General features: G+C 38.1%; 1 protein-coding gene and 1 non-coding gene across 6 annotated transcripts in view; both read right to left on the bottom strand.

Annotated features, from left to right (window-relative positions):
• Nucleotides 1-14513, bottom strand: part of SMG1 (SMG1 nonsense mediated mRNA decay associated PI3K related kinase) — a 115563-nt gene that overhangs the window by 55249 nt on the left and 45801 nt on the right. For 4 of the 5 annotated variants that reach the window (XM_003916602.4, XM_009196080.3, XM_021931790.2 and 1 more), the window contains 13 exons: nt 13694-13918; nt 11283-11384; nt 10293-10562; nt 6641-6771; nt 6328-6489; nt 5523-5641; nt 4966-5053; nt 4775-4876; nt 4016-4156; nt 3267-3466; nt 2683-2879; nt 2350-2514; nt 1103-1257 (listed from right to left, as the gene is read on the bottom strand). In XM_003916602.4, coding sequence (XP_003916651.3) covers nt 1103-1257; nt 2350-2514; nt 2683-2879; nt 3267-3466; nt 4016-4156; nt 4775-4876; nt 4966-5053; nt 5523-5641; nt 6328-6489; nt 6641-6771; nt 10293-10562; nt 11283-11384; nt 13694-13918 — 2057 coding nt within the window. The remainder of the gene's footprint in view (nt 1-1102; nt 1258-2349; nt 2515-2682; nt 2880-3266; nt 3467-4015; nt 4157-4774; nt 4877-4965; nt 5054-5522; nt 5642-6327; nt 6490-6640; nt 6772-10292; nt 10563-11282; nt 11385-13693; nt 13919-14513) is intronic. The other variant, XM_021931791.2, reaches the window with a different exon arrangement.
• On the bottom strand, nt 4331-4434 carry LOC116271389. The gene has a single exon (XR_004179947.1). It is a non-coding gene; the product is annotated as a small nucleolar RNA U13 (small nucleolar RNA).

Below are 14513 nucleotides of genomic sequence, written 5' to 3'. Positions count from 1 at the left end.
ATTTTAAGTGCTATGGTGCATTAAGTTAGTAAAAAAATATCGGAAACAACCTTAATGTCCAACAGTAAGAAATATTAAATTATGGTATACTCATAAATACAAATCTTCATTAAAAATAACATTGTAGAATATTTAAGATGGCAATTTTTTTGTTTGTTTTGTTTTGTTTTTTGGGACGGAGTTTCACTCTTGTTGCCCAGGCTGGAGAGCAGTGGGACAACCCGGGCTCACTGCAACCTCCGCCTCCCGGGTTCAACCGATTCTCCTGCCTCAGTCTCCCAAGTACCTGGGATTACAGGCATGTGCCACCACACCCCGCTAATTTTTTTTGTACTTTTAGTAGAGACGGGGTTTCACCACGTTAGGCTGGTCACAAACTCCTGACCTCAGGTGATTCGCCCACCTCGGCCTCCCAAAGCGCTGGGATTACAGATGTGAGCCACCGCCCCCAGCCTAACATGGCAAATATTTTTTTTAAATACTGAGTGTGAAAAGGAGATCATAAAACCATGTGCCTACGTATGCTGCTGTTTTGGTGAAGAGTGGAGAAAACGACACGAAAGAAAAAAGAATTACAAAAGCATATGGATGTGGAAATATGGAACTACAAAAGCACACACACCAGAAGTTACCACAAAGATATGGAAGTATGCGCAGTTCTTTTATTTTCCCAAATTTGCAAGATTTCATTAAACTAACATAAATGGATACAGAACAAGCTCCTCAACCTGGAGGAAGCAATGAGTCCGAATGTAGAGTTCAGAGGACTAATGGGCAAATACTCTGACAATAAAGGGTAATTTGTATCAGACTCTGAGGGGAAAGGAGCTCAACTAGGGATCTAGTTCAAAAGCATTTATAAAACAACTGACAGGTCTTGTTTCACAGTGTGATTTCCCACTAATTCTTAAGTAAGAAAGGCACTCAAGTATTGCTAACTAAAGAACAACTGAAGATACCTCTTGGTGAAGTAATTTATAGCAAGTTTCAATTGCTGAAAGCAAACAAAGCTGTTTTAAGATTTGGCTACAATGTCAGTGAGTAATACAAAGAATTTAAACATAAAGTAATTCTATCACCCATTTCCTTCCTTCCAACCTACCTCCCTTCAGCCTGTTGAGCCACTGAGTTAATCCACAGAAGATTTTTTCCAACAATAGATGATGACCAGACAGCAATTCCCTGTATAGCTTCAGGACAATGAAGTTCACATAGTGCTTCTACCACCATCATAATGGTTACTTCCAATTCATTCCCCTGAAAACCCATTAGAAAAATTAAGTCATCCAATACCATCAAAACATAAATCCCTATAAAATTTACAACTGATCACAGTCTGTGCCTGCTTAAAACCAAAGGTATTTAACAATTATTTGCACAATATTCACATTATTTAGCTCAAAATTCTTTAAAATGTTACATATAAAATAGCCACAAAGGGTGACTAACAGAACCTTAGCAGCACATGGATGTTTGTACCCCCATCCCAAAATTACCCAAACATTTAACCTGTGACCTCTGTAGGAATAACACATGGAGTAAAAGGAAAGCAAAAATTAAATATAAATAACAGGAATTAAAGAATGACTAACTTCATGTGTTTGAATACTGCTTGACATTACCTGAATTGCTAAACATTTTGTTATTTTTGGATTCCAGTTATTTATTATAAGCCCTCTTTCAAGCCAGGAATTACCCAAGCATTTGTCATACGTTATAAAAACAATTTCTCCTGGCCAGGTGCAATGGCTCATGCCTCTAATTCCAGCACTTTGGAAGGCCGAGGTGTGCGGACCACTTGCAGTCAGGAGGAGTTCGAGATCAGCCTGGCCAATATGGTGAAACTCTGTCTCTACTAAAAATACAAAACTTAACCGGGTATGGTGGCGGGTGCCTGTAATCCCAGGGACTGAGGCAAGAGAATCGCTTGAACCCGAGAGGCGGAGGTTGCAGTGAGCCGAGATCGCACAACTGCACTCCAGCCTGGGCGATAGAGTGAAACCGTGCCTCCAAAAAAAACAAAAGATTTCTCCCATAAACATATTTTTAGAATTACCTTTAAAGTTCTAAACTTTGCACATAAGAAATATAGTTTTAACGTGTTCTAACATGAACATTGTTTTAACATGAACAAAAACATGAACATTATTTTAACATTCTAACATTGTTTCAACATGAATAAAACAGGTAACTCTGGCAGTTGTTGCTTTTACAAAATACAGGATCAAAACCTTTGAAAATGAATCCAAGCTTTAACTTACTTTATCCATAGATTAAATCACACCAAAGGAATTAAACCATGTTTTCTTATTAACAGATGTAAAATGAATTCCAAACACATCACTTTACCTGAGATAGGTTGGTTGTTTTCATCTCTGTAAGCAAGTCAAAGCCATGTCTCACTGTCACTGCAGGCTGGCCTGCCAACAATCCTACCCTCATGATGGAGAGTCGGATCCGCGTTAGCCAGTCCTGACAAGTTTGGCGATTGGTATAGAAAAAAGTTCTAATGACCTTTATGATAAGAGAAAGAAAAGCTCAGGACTGGTTCAATTTATAGGTAAGGATGTCTCACCTATATATAAACCAAATACATAAGTCTATTGTAATTTCAGCTCTGCACATACTGCCAGCTGTGACCATTAAACTGCTATAAAACAACACTGTCTCACAGAAACCAACCTTGGGAGGTGATGTTAATGCATTAGCACATCCCTCATATGCATTATACATTAATTTCTCCAGATTTTCCAGATACTGCAGAAGAAGAACAAGCCTAAGCTGGTTGTTACCATGGCCTTCATCATTGTCTGCAGTTGTCCACTGACTAACATCTTGATCAGGGTTTAATGTGTGAGCTGCGAGACTCCGAATGATACCTGAAAGCAAAGACAACATTCTGAATTTTTAAAAATCTTAAAAGTTTCTAGAAGAAGTGTGAATTTTTTACGACAAATTCACATTTATCAAGTATCCTCTGTCTATCCGTCATTTAAAAATAAAAAAATCCCAACATGAAAGATCTTTCACTTTAGGGAAAAAAAATATTTTTCCCACACGACTCCCATAAGTTTTGGGAAAAAAACATATTTCCAATGCAATTATTCAATGAAAGCTTACTCTAACAAACATACCTGAAAATTACTGACCTTTTTTTTTTTTTCAAAAAAATCATATATTCTCAAATCTTTAACATAGATTTAAAAATCCATTATTTCTTAATAAAGCTTTGAAAGTATTCACATCACAAAGCTTGAGTGAGTTACCTTCAATTGTCTGGAAGGTGTCTTGAGCTCTGCCCAGTGGGGTTCTCAGCTTAGAAAGAACAGTGAATTGTGCAGCTTCCCATATGGCCCACTGCCAAAGGACAGCATCTGTCTTCAGGAGATTGCGTGGAATTGTTGACTGGTCACGCTTATCCAGTCTCTGGCAGCTATAGAACAGTCTTTCTAACCAATTGTCCTTCCTGGGAAAAGTAGTTTCATATTTAAAAGACAATGACAACTTCATTTTAATAATGAAAAAAAAAAATGCAAGGGAAATGGGAATAAAACTGTAATTTTCCCTACTCCAAAATAGGCAAAACCTATGAAATTGAGAAGCATTATATCCCCCCTCTCATTTTGGGGTCTTTTATAATTAACAGGATGAGGTACAGTGTGTAAGGATGATTAGGGTAAATGGCTCATGCCAGTCAGGAATGAAACTCATTCAATGCAACTAATCATTTCTAGAGTATCTCCACCCCCACCCCATTCCCCAAAGTGTTAATGACATCACATCAGTTAACTGTTAACCACATTTCATTACTCAATTTCAAAGCCCATTTTTGTATCTACAGATGCTATCTTCAAAGCAATTTTCCTATTGATGAAAACTAAAATAACCCATATGAGAAGAATGTTATTTGATACTCTGCCACCCCCAAACATATTTTCTCTTCAAAACTGCAGGTAAAGTCAAGGGAATCTTAAAATTATGTTTCCCAGGTAAAACAGTCAAAGAAATGCCTTACCCTGTTCTATGAGAGTTCCCATACAAAATAAAACTAATAACATCAGAGAAATCTTGGGGGTGGAATGTGTTACTTGGTGCTTTACTCATGTGACTTCTTAATGCTAAAGAAATTTCTTGAATTTCTGTGTGATTGTTATTGCTGTAGACAGAAAATAAAGTTGTTGTTATGCAAAATGTTTTAGCTTAAAAGGTTAGCACATACTGTAAGTGGATTATTTACTTATTAACTCACTGGAGGTAAAAACATAGTAAAATGGAGACTTTAAAATGGATACAGAGATGCGATTACAACTTTAGATCCTTTTTTTATTCACCTCAGATAGGTAATGTGCCGACATCATAAGAGGATTTGAGGGAGGCATATCAAACATATGAACATAAAAACCCAATCATTCTGCTTATGTATTACAAAAGGATCAATTTTAGGCTCTTAAAGCTCCCAAATCAACTTGATCAAAAACAGTAAAAGATTACTGTTTAGTTTTTCAAATATCTGAGCTACTAACAAACACATTCTGGCACTATATGAGCTATTCTATACTCATTATTGTGAGCCTATAAAGCTCATTAAAAATTTTTAATTTTCTTGCAGACCTGCAAAATTGGATTATTTGACATCACTTCAATCACTGACAAGCAGGGCCATAAAAGATGTGTCATCAATGTTCTAACAGGTGATTTGTCTTCTCCTAAAGTAGACAACCACTAGAGGCTGTAAATATAACAGAACATCTTTGCTCCAAAACAACTGTTATACCTTAGGACAACATCTAAAGGAATTGATTTCAACAGTTTTCCAAATGCTTGTCGAATACGAGTTCCACTGTGCACTAGTTGAACACGGCAAACATCAACACATCTATGAAAGAACGAAACAGACAAAGCAGGTGTGTTAACATTTCCAGGTTATTAGGGTTAGTGTCAAAAGACATGATCTTAATTCCATACCTCTGTAAAAGATCATCTGGCAAGGAAGAGGACAGAGCATGTAGACTGCTGCATGCCTGCAGACAGATATTCACATCTTCAACGAGAGCTATTAAACATTAAAAGACAGTTACTTTCAGCTGGCCAAAAGAAATTATATCCCAGTTTGTCATAATTATCTGAATCCATTCATTCATTCAACAAAGAGTGAGTACCTACTATAGACTAGGCACCGTTCTTGTCCAGAACCCTCACTGACTGTCACATTTGGAAAAATGATACATTCAACAAAACCCACGAAATGTAACTGACTGGTCATCACACAAACCTTTTCTGAGAGAAAATGTAAAAGTATATGCAAACTATAAACATTCACATAAGCTTAAATATGTGACAATCACTTCAAAAACATTTTTCTAATACTAAGAATGAAAAAACATCAAGACTGTATATCTGTCATTAAAATGAGGATTATACATCTTCAGGTCAGGAAAAGAGCTTGATTGATGACCATCTCCCATTACCAAAGACCCTTTTAAGGATTGATAAACAAAACAGAAAAAAAAACAGAGTCTTACTGTTGGCTAAAAGGCCTTTGCAAAATTTATGGAAAGATGGAAGAGAGAATAAAGGTGCATATGTTTCGGACTTCTTCATTAAAACAGCTACTTCCAAAGCCCAAGTCATTAACAGTTTCCTGAAACACAAAATATACAGTTAACTGTACATTAAAAAAAAAACAAACAAACAAAAACAAACTTTAAAAGTTTAGTCTTCTTACACTGGTTTTCTCTTGGTTTTTCAAACATCTCAAACAATAAAAAATGAAACTATACAAATTACTTTCAAAATTGTTGTGTGCCTTTTAAGAAAACCTCCCAACGCAGCATGACAAGAGCAAAGAGGCCGGGCGCGGTGGCTCACCTGAGGTCAGGAGTTCAAGACCAGCCTGGCCAACAACATGGTGAAACCCCGTCTCTACTAAAAATACAAAAATTAGCTGGGTGTGGTGGCGGGCACCTGTAATCACGGCTACTTGGGAGGCTGAGGCAGGTGAATCACTTGAACCTGGGAGGCAGAGGGTGCAGTGAGCAAAACTCTGTCTCAAAAAAGAAAGCAAAGAATATTAAAAATCTATATATATTCTTCTATGAAACACTGGGGATGGGGGATTGAGATTGTTCATGTATTTCTTTTCAGAAAGAACAAGAAAGCCTAGATTAATAAAACCAAATTATAAGGTGTTTGACAACAAAGAAAATGCTCTACCTCACCTCTGTAATCCACATTTTTTTATTTTTTGTAATCCACATTTCTTATTTTCAAATTATAAAGGCAAATTAATAAAGTTAGGAGTAGTTAATACTACATAATATCTGTTACCTCGTGTCCTGGTTAAGGTTATCTTTCTTAAGTAATATTCCCAGAAGATTTAATATAATTGAGAAATGTTTCTTTGTAGCCGTAGTTACAGTGCTAATCACGGCTCCATCAAACAAAGAAGGAGAGGAAGAACTGAGGCTACTAGAGATAAAGTGATCATGCCTGAAAGACAAAGCATAGATTATCTTTTCATCTTTAATCAAAGAAAGCAAGCAAGTCCAAAGTCAAATCAACATACATCTTTAAAATCTACACATTAAAAAAAAATGTTTTGTGGGGTTCTTTTCTTAAGAAAAATTTGTAAATACAGTACCTGGTACAATGAGAATACAATGTGTAGAGCACAGCATACTGAATGGCAGGGAAGTGAACAGCCAGGTCACTGTGCACAATCATCAGATTCTTACTCAGAAGTGCAAAGACAGTTGGAGATAGCGCCCACATCTGCTCATGTACAAAACAAAGTAAGTTTATGGCTTCTCCAAAATAAGCACAAGCATACAGAGTTTATCCTTCAAAACAGGGGTAGACATTTTTAAATTAAAATTACAGATTGGAAGGGATCTAGCACACTAACCCTGGGACAAACACTTTTTTGTGAAGTCAGTAAAGCCTTTGCATGCAATATAGCATCTCTGTGCAATGCAGCAACTCCTCATCTATCACGACAGTAAGAAAACAGTCACAGGTCAGGTGCTGTGGCTCACATCTCTAATCCTAGCACTTTGGGAGGCCAAAGTGGGCAGATCACTTGAGCCCAGGAGTTCGAAACCAGCCTGAGCAACACAGCAGGACCCCATCTCTACTAAAATTACAAAAATTAGCTGGGCATGGTGGTGTACACTTGTAACCCCAGCTACTCAGGAGGCTGAGGCAGAAGAATCACTTGAACCTGGGAAGCAGAGGTTGTAATGACCCGAGATCATAACACTGCACTCCAGCCTAGATAACAAAGTAAGACTCTCTCTCTCAAAACAAAAAACCAGCCACATACAAAACACAGGAATGCCAGTAGCTATGTTCCAAGAAAACTTTCTTTTTTGAGTCAGAGTCTCTCGCTCTGTTGCCCAGGCTGGAGTGCAATGGTACAATCTCGGCTCACTACAACCTCCACCTCCGGGGTTCAAGCAATTCTCCCTGCCTCAGCTTCCCAAGTAGCTGGGATTACAGGCGCCCACCACCACGCCTGCTAACTTTTGCAATTTTTTAGTAGAGATAGGGTTTCACCATGTTGGCCAGGCTGGTCTTGAACTCCTGAGCTCAGGTGATCTGCCCACCTCGGCCTCCCAAAGTGCTGGGATTACAGGCGTGAGCCACCGTGCCCAGCCCAAAGAGAACTTTCTTTACAAAAACAGGCGCCGGTGTTGTGATGGTTGCACACTTCTGTGAATACACTAAAAATCAGTGAATTATACATTTAAAATAACAAACAAAAAACAGGTGCTGGGCAGTATTTGGCCCATGGATCACAGTTTGTTGATCTCTGGTCTAAACAAAGCCCTTTGTATGTGCTTTTTGGGGGAGTAGACTGTATTTCCTCATTTTTCCACATATTGCAAATGGCAAGGTGCCCTGTTCAATGAGGAAACAAAGGCACACCCTGCCACTCTACACCTTTTCCATCCACCTTTTTCCTTTATACTGCCAAGACACTCTATTCCACCTGACTGCCCCATCCCCACCCACTTTCTCCTTATTTCTAGAGTACAGGATATAAACATCTTTGAATCTGTAAATAATGTGAATTCCTCAAAAATCAAGCTTTCGTGTTTGAAGAAAAGTTTATTGTGACTTCAAACATAAGCTGTAACTGGTAATAAGGGAAGCAGCTATGGAATTATACAAGGCAATCCAATCAAACAACATGGAGCACATACATGCAAGTGCAAACATCAAATTTTACCTTTTTCCTCCTAAAAACTTTATCCCCTAATTACGTCCATTACTTTCTTTCTTTCTTTTTTTTTTTTTTTTTTTTTGAGACAGAGCCTGGCTCTGTCGCCCAGGCTGGAGTGCAGTGGTGTGATTTCAGCTCACTGCAACCTCCACCTCCTAAGTACAAGCAATTCTCCTGCCTCAGCCTCCAAAGTAGCTAGGATTACAGGTGCTCACCACCACCCCTGGCTAATTTTTCTATTTTTAGTAGAGGCAAGGTTTCACCATGTTGGCCAGACTGGTCTCAAACTCCTGACCACAAGTGGTCAGCCCGACTTGGCCTTCCAGAGTCCTGGGTTTATAGGTGTGAGCCACCGTGCCCAGCCTACATCTATTACTTTCTATTAAAAATAATGTTTTTCAAATCTGTATTGTCCAATAGGAAGAAGAAATACACAAACCATAAACAATAAATACAAATCAAGAGCAAGGCCATGTCAAATTACTTAAAAAAAAAAAAACATCGGGAGGCTGAGGCAGGAGAATGGCGTGAACCCGGGAGGCGGAGCTTGCAGTGAGCTGAGATCCGGCCACTAAAAAAAAAAAACAAAAAACAAAAAAAACAAAAAAAACAGGCTGGGCATGGTGGTTCATGCCTATAATCCCAGCAGGTAGGCTGAGGCGGGTAGATCACCTGAGGTTAGGAGTTCAAGACAGGTTGGCCAACCCTGTCTCTACTAAAAATACAAAAATTAGCCCGTCGTGGTGGCAGGCATCTTTAATCTCAGCTACTAGGGAGGCCAAGGCAGGAGAATTGCTGGAAACCGGGAGGCAGAGGTTGCAGTGAGCCGAGATTGCACCACTGCACTCCAGCCCAGGCGACAACAGCAGGACTCTCTCAAAAAAAAAAAAAAAAAAAAAAGGGCTTTTTTCCCCCCTAAAAGAAAGACTACAGGTTGAGTATCCCTCATTCAAAATGCTCGGGACCAGAAGTGTTTCAGACTTTGTATATTTTTGGATTTGGGAATATTTGCATATATATAAAATGAGATATCTGGGGGATGGGATCTAAGACTAAACATAAAATTCATAGCCTGAAGGTCATTTTATGCAATATTTTAAATAATTTTGTGCATACAACAGTTTGGACTCATCACATGAGGTCAGGTGTAGGATTTTCCACTTGGGGCATCATACTGGCGCTCAAAAAGTTTCAAATTTTGGAGCATTTCAGATTTAGGATTTTCAGATTAGGGATGCTCACCGGTAAGTGTTATGAAAATATTCCAAAATCCGGCAGGGCATGGTGGCGCCCGCCTGTAATCCCAGCACTCTGGGAGGCCGAGGCGGGTGGATCACCTGAGGTCAGGAGTTCACAACCAGCCTAACATGGTGAAACCCCATCTCTACTAAATACAAAAAAATTATCCAGGCATGGTGGAGTATGCCTGTAATCCGAGCTACTTGGGAGGCTGAAACAGGAGAACTGCTTGTACCCGGGAGGCGAAGGTTGCAGTGAGCTGAGATGGTGCCATTGCACTCCAGCCTGGGCAACAACAGTGAAACTCCTGTCTCAAAAAAAGAAAAAAAAAGTATTCCAAAATCCGAAATCTAAAACACTTCCAGTCCCAAGTATTTCAGATAAGGAATATTCAACCTGTATGAATGTTCCTAGGGACAAGAGACAGCCAAAATATAAGACCATGTATAAGAACTAACTTCAGTAGACAGAAAGAAAAAAGTACCAGGGGAAGAAGAAAGAGACTGCATTTTAAAACCACTATACAAATTTGAGCTGTAAGAAACACTGACATTTTCTATAAGCATGCTAGAGCAAATAGGAGAAATTCATAAGACATTTTCTAGAAAAAAAAAAAAAACAAGATTTATCAAGGAAAAGGAAGAATAAAAGTTAAATATAATCGCAAGAAAACGTTCCTACCAATTTTATTTATCCAGGTATGTCTTAAATATGGCTGTTTGTTACACACAGTGATTCTGCAGACATGTTGACATGATAGTGAAATACATAAATAATGAGAAAAGGTTTAACTGTGGATAAAACAAAGTCGTTACAATTAAAGACTCACCCCTATTAGTGAGTTTTTGGCATTTCCGATTGTAGTCAGAGCACTGAGGTCAAATATAACTACAAATTTTGCATTGTCTACATTGAACACATGATTCTTAAAAGCCTCATGTTTTATTTCAGAACAGGCCTCAGGAAGTTGCAGACTATGTAGGAGGTTGTTTAGGGCACAAGTCATTTCTCCCAATATTAACTTATAGGCAGTCTCCAAAACAGGAATATTCTTCAAGCTGAGCACTGCTTGATAAACAGCATGGGCTACAGCAACAACCTGAAAAACAAAAAATTCAAGGAAGCAATAAATGGAAAATAAGTCCTCTAAAATTGTATGGAAAACAAATCACTATCTGTATCAGTGCTGATGATACAAATAAATTTAAAATTGATCAATTCACTGTAATACTTAATAGTTTAATTTCTTAAAAACCAATCAGAAAACTGACACAGATCAGTATGCTATTTAAAATCTATAAAGTTTTATCACAAATAAAGAGTACTACAAAGGAAAACTGTCAATATGAAATTTCCAAAATGGCCTTTTTTTTTTTTTTTTTTTTTAAATAATCAACATCAAAAGACATATGCAAACAGCAGTTTAAGACTGGTTTTCTTAAATCTACCAAGAAAGTCTATGGTGGATTTGACTCAGGGGGTGGTTGAAAAGCCAGTCATTTTTGTTTACAAAATATACAGTACTTCTTAATTTATAACTTTATAAATGTGTCAGCTTGTTTTACTCTTATGAAAATTTAATAAATTTAATAACAGCAAAAGATGCATAGTCTGAAAAGAGTATCTGGCACATCATTCATCAAAGTATTCAGTATGATTATCAAGAAATACAAATTTAAAAGAACAAATACAATCACTATATTCTAAATCAAACATTTCACATTTCACTCAATTTCACTTATGTAGCCTGGTAAGCAACATTAGGTCCAACTCTTCAGTGACCCAAGTTGTCAAAGTTCATTATCAATGTATTACTCACCTCTTTTTCTTTATGATAACGCAAGAATAGTAGTTTAGATGATGGTATAAACAGTTTTTCTACAAATGATGATGGCAGTTTTGTATTTATTTGTTCAACAATCTAAAAGAATAAAATTTTTTTTAAATGAGCTTCTCAAATTACAAAAAGACATGGAGAAACCTTAAATGCACACTGCTAAGTGAAAAAAGCCAATTGAAAAGGCTACATACTATATGACTCCAACTACATGTCATTCTGGAAAAGGTAAAACGATGGAGACAGTAAAAAGATCAGCAGTTGCCATGGGCTTAAGATGGAGGGAGGAAGAAGTGGGGACCGGGAACAAGGGAGGAGTGGGTAGAACACAGAAGATTTTTAGGGAAGTGAAACTATCCTGTATGACACTGGTAATAGGGGATACATGTCATTATACATGTTAAAGTCCATAGAATACATAACACAAAGTAAACTATAAAATTAGTTAATAATAATATATCAATATTCGCTCCTTTGTAATAAATGTACCACACTAACACAATATGTTAATGATGGGGAAACTGTTGGGATGAAGAAGGTATATGGGAACTCATTGTTTTCTGCTCAATTTTCTGTATATCTAAAAACTAAAGTCTTCTAATTTAGAAAAACATATCTAAGCTGTATTTCAAGGTCTTAATACTGTGACATTAAAGTGTTTAGACACCTAAATAGGATACACGTATTTTACAGTTATCATGGGCATTTTTTCACACTAGCAAAGAGAGGTGTAACGCTGGCAGAAATACTCAGCAGAATGTCATCTAGAATTTGCTTTAAAATAATCCAGTTGGAGATGAAAGGACAGCAAAGAGGCCTAGATGAAACCAGATGGGCCATTTGTTTCTAATTACAGAAGCTGAATGTTAAATATGTACAAATTTATTATACTATACTCCCTATTTTTATGTGCTTCAGAATGTCCATAATAAAAGTGGGGGGAGGATATTCATGGTTAAGAAATTAAAGGAGGCCGGCCAGGCACAGTGGCTTATGCCTGTAATCCTAGCACTTTCGGAGGCCAAAGCGGACGGATCACGAGGTCAGGAGATCGAGACCATCCTGGCTAACATGGTGAAACCCTGTCTCTACTAAAAATACAATCGTGCCACTGCACTCCAGCCTGGGCGAAAGAGCGAGACTCCGTCTCAAAAAAAAAAAAAAAAAAAAAGAAGAAGAAGAAATTAAAGGAGGCCAGTCATGATGCCTCACATCTGTAATCCCAGCACTTTAGGAGGGCAAGACAGGAGGATTACTTGAGGCCAAGAATTTGAGGCCAGCCTAGACAATGTAGCGAGACCCCTTCTCTCCAAAAAAATACAAAGGTTAGCCAGGCGTGGTGGCATGCATCCGTAGTCCCAGACAGTCAGGAGGCTGAGGTGGGAGGATCACTTGAGCCCAGGAGTTTGAGGTTGCAGTGAGTGCTGATCGCACTGCTGCACTCCAACCAGGAATACAGCAAGATCCTGTCACAAAAAAAAAAAAAAAAATAGAGAAAAGAAAAAGAAAAAAAGAAAGAATCTGGGGCGTAAAGCAATGTTTCACCAAAAAAAAAAAAAAAAAAAGAGTAAAGCTGCACTGAGACTAGCTATCAACCACTAAAAATAAAGGCCTGGCAGAGTGGCTCATGCCTATAATCCCAGTACTTTGGGAGGCCAAGGCAGGTGGATTGCTTGAGCCCAAGAATCCAAGAATTCAAGAATTCAAGACCAGCCTAGGCAACATGGCAAAACTCCCATCTCTACAAAATAATACAGAAAATTAGCCAGGTGTGGTGGTGCATGCCTGTAGTCCTAGCTACCTAGGGGGCTGAAGTGGGAAGATCACCTGAACCCAAGAAGTCAAGGCTGCAGTGAGCCAAAATCACGCCACTGCACTTTATCCCGTGTAACAGAGTGAGACCTTGTCTCAAAAATTTTAAATTAAAAATTAAAGTAAACAGACACTAAAATAAAAGCACAGATTATAAGACTGATGAATGTACTCTAAAACACAACATAATAAAGCAAAGCCCTTATTTTTTTTCTTTTATGGAGACAGGGCCTTTTTTGTCACCTTGGCTGAGTGCAGTGGCACGATCAGAGCTCACTTCAACCTCAAGCTCCTGGGCTTAATCGATCCTCCTCCCTCAGACTACCGAGTAGCTACGACTATAGGTACATGCCACTACACCAAGATAATTTTTGATTTTTTGTACTGATGGGGTCTCACTACATTGCCCAAGCTACGCAGAATTCCTGGATGCAAGCAATCCTTCTGCTCTGGCCTCCCAAAGTGCTGGGATTACAAGCATGAGCCACCATGCCCAGCCAAAGCCCTTAATTTCTTACATATCGATTTAAGGGCCTGAATAAACCAACACATTAAAAAGGAAAAAGGAAAAATTCACATACCAGTGTGAGTAAATTCAAGACTGAGATGATATAATCGGTACCACAAGTCTGGCAATTCTCCAGTTGGTCTAATCCATATGTAATGACCATGTCACAATGTATAGTCATGCTAGGATCCAAGCTGCCGAGCAAAACACCAACACACTCATTAGCAGCTGTCAACACAGCCTCAGAAAAAAACACCTGGTTTGCAGCCGTCACACATCTCATTACTCTGTACAGAACCTGTAAATGGGGAAAACAAGCAGCTTTTTAAAAAAATTCACATACTTCCACGAAGCAAGAAAATACTTTTTATTTAATGCAATTTCAACTGAAAATTAACTGCTTGCCTGGCCAGCAGTCTCTTAATATTCTAGTTCTCAGTAGTTGAATAATAATGATATCTCTAGTACAGTATGTAAACCTGATCTTGACTAAAAAATCCTCAAGTGCTATTATGACAGGAAATGGAATCTGCCATCCTCTATTTCCTATATACCCAACTTCGTTTCTCCCAATGTCACTAAATGGCTGAAGCTCAGAATCTTTATCATGAAATACACCACGACAGTAACGGTATTGACAGCATGGGAACAGCCTGCCCACACATACTACAAGCTAGCTCTTGGGCTTTTGGGAATCAATCTTTTAAAACTAAACATACAAGTCACTTTAAGCTTATTAAAGTATCTACTGATGGTCTCTTTTGAAAGATAAGCACTCTCAAGCTTACCACACAGTATCTTCAAAAATCATATTATTTCCAATACATACACAAACAAAATCCCCCACTAAACTATAATGGCCAATAACTGTGTACTAAATTTCTAATAAAATA

This window comes from Papio anubis, chromosome 18 (assembly GCF_008728515.1).
Source record: "Papio anubis isolate 15944 chromosome 18, Panubis1.0, whole genome shotgun sequence".
Taxonomy (NCBI): Eukaryota; Metazoa; Chordata; class Mammalia; order Primates; family Cercopithecidae; genus Papio; species Papio anubis.
The sequence above is the reverse complement of the archived record's forward strand: the minus strand, read 5'-3'. Positions and strand labels throughout refer to the sequence as shown.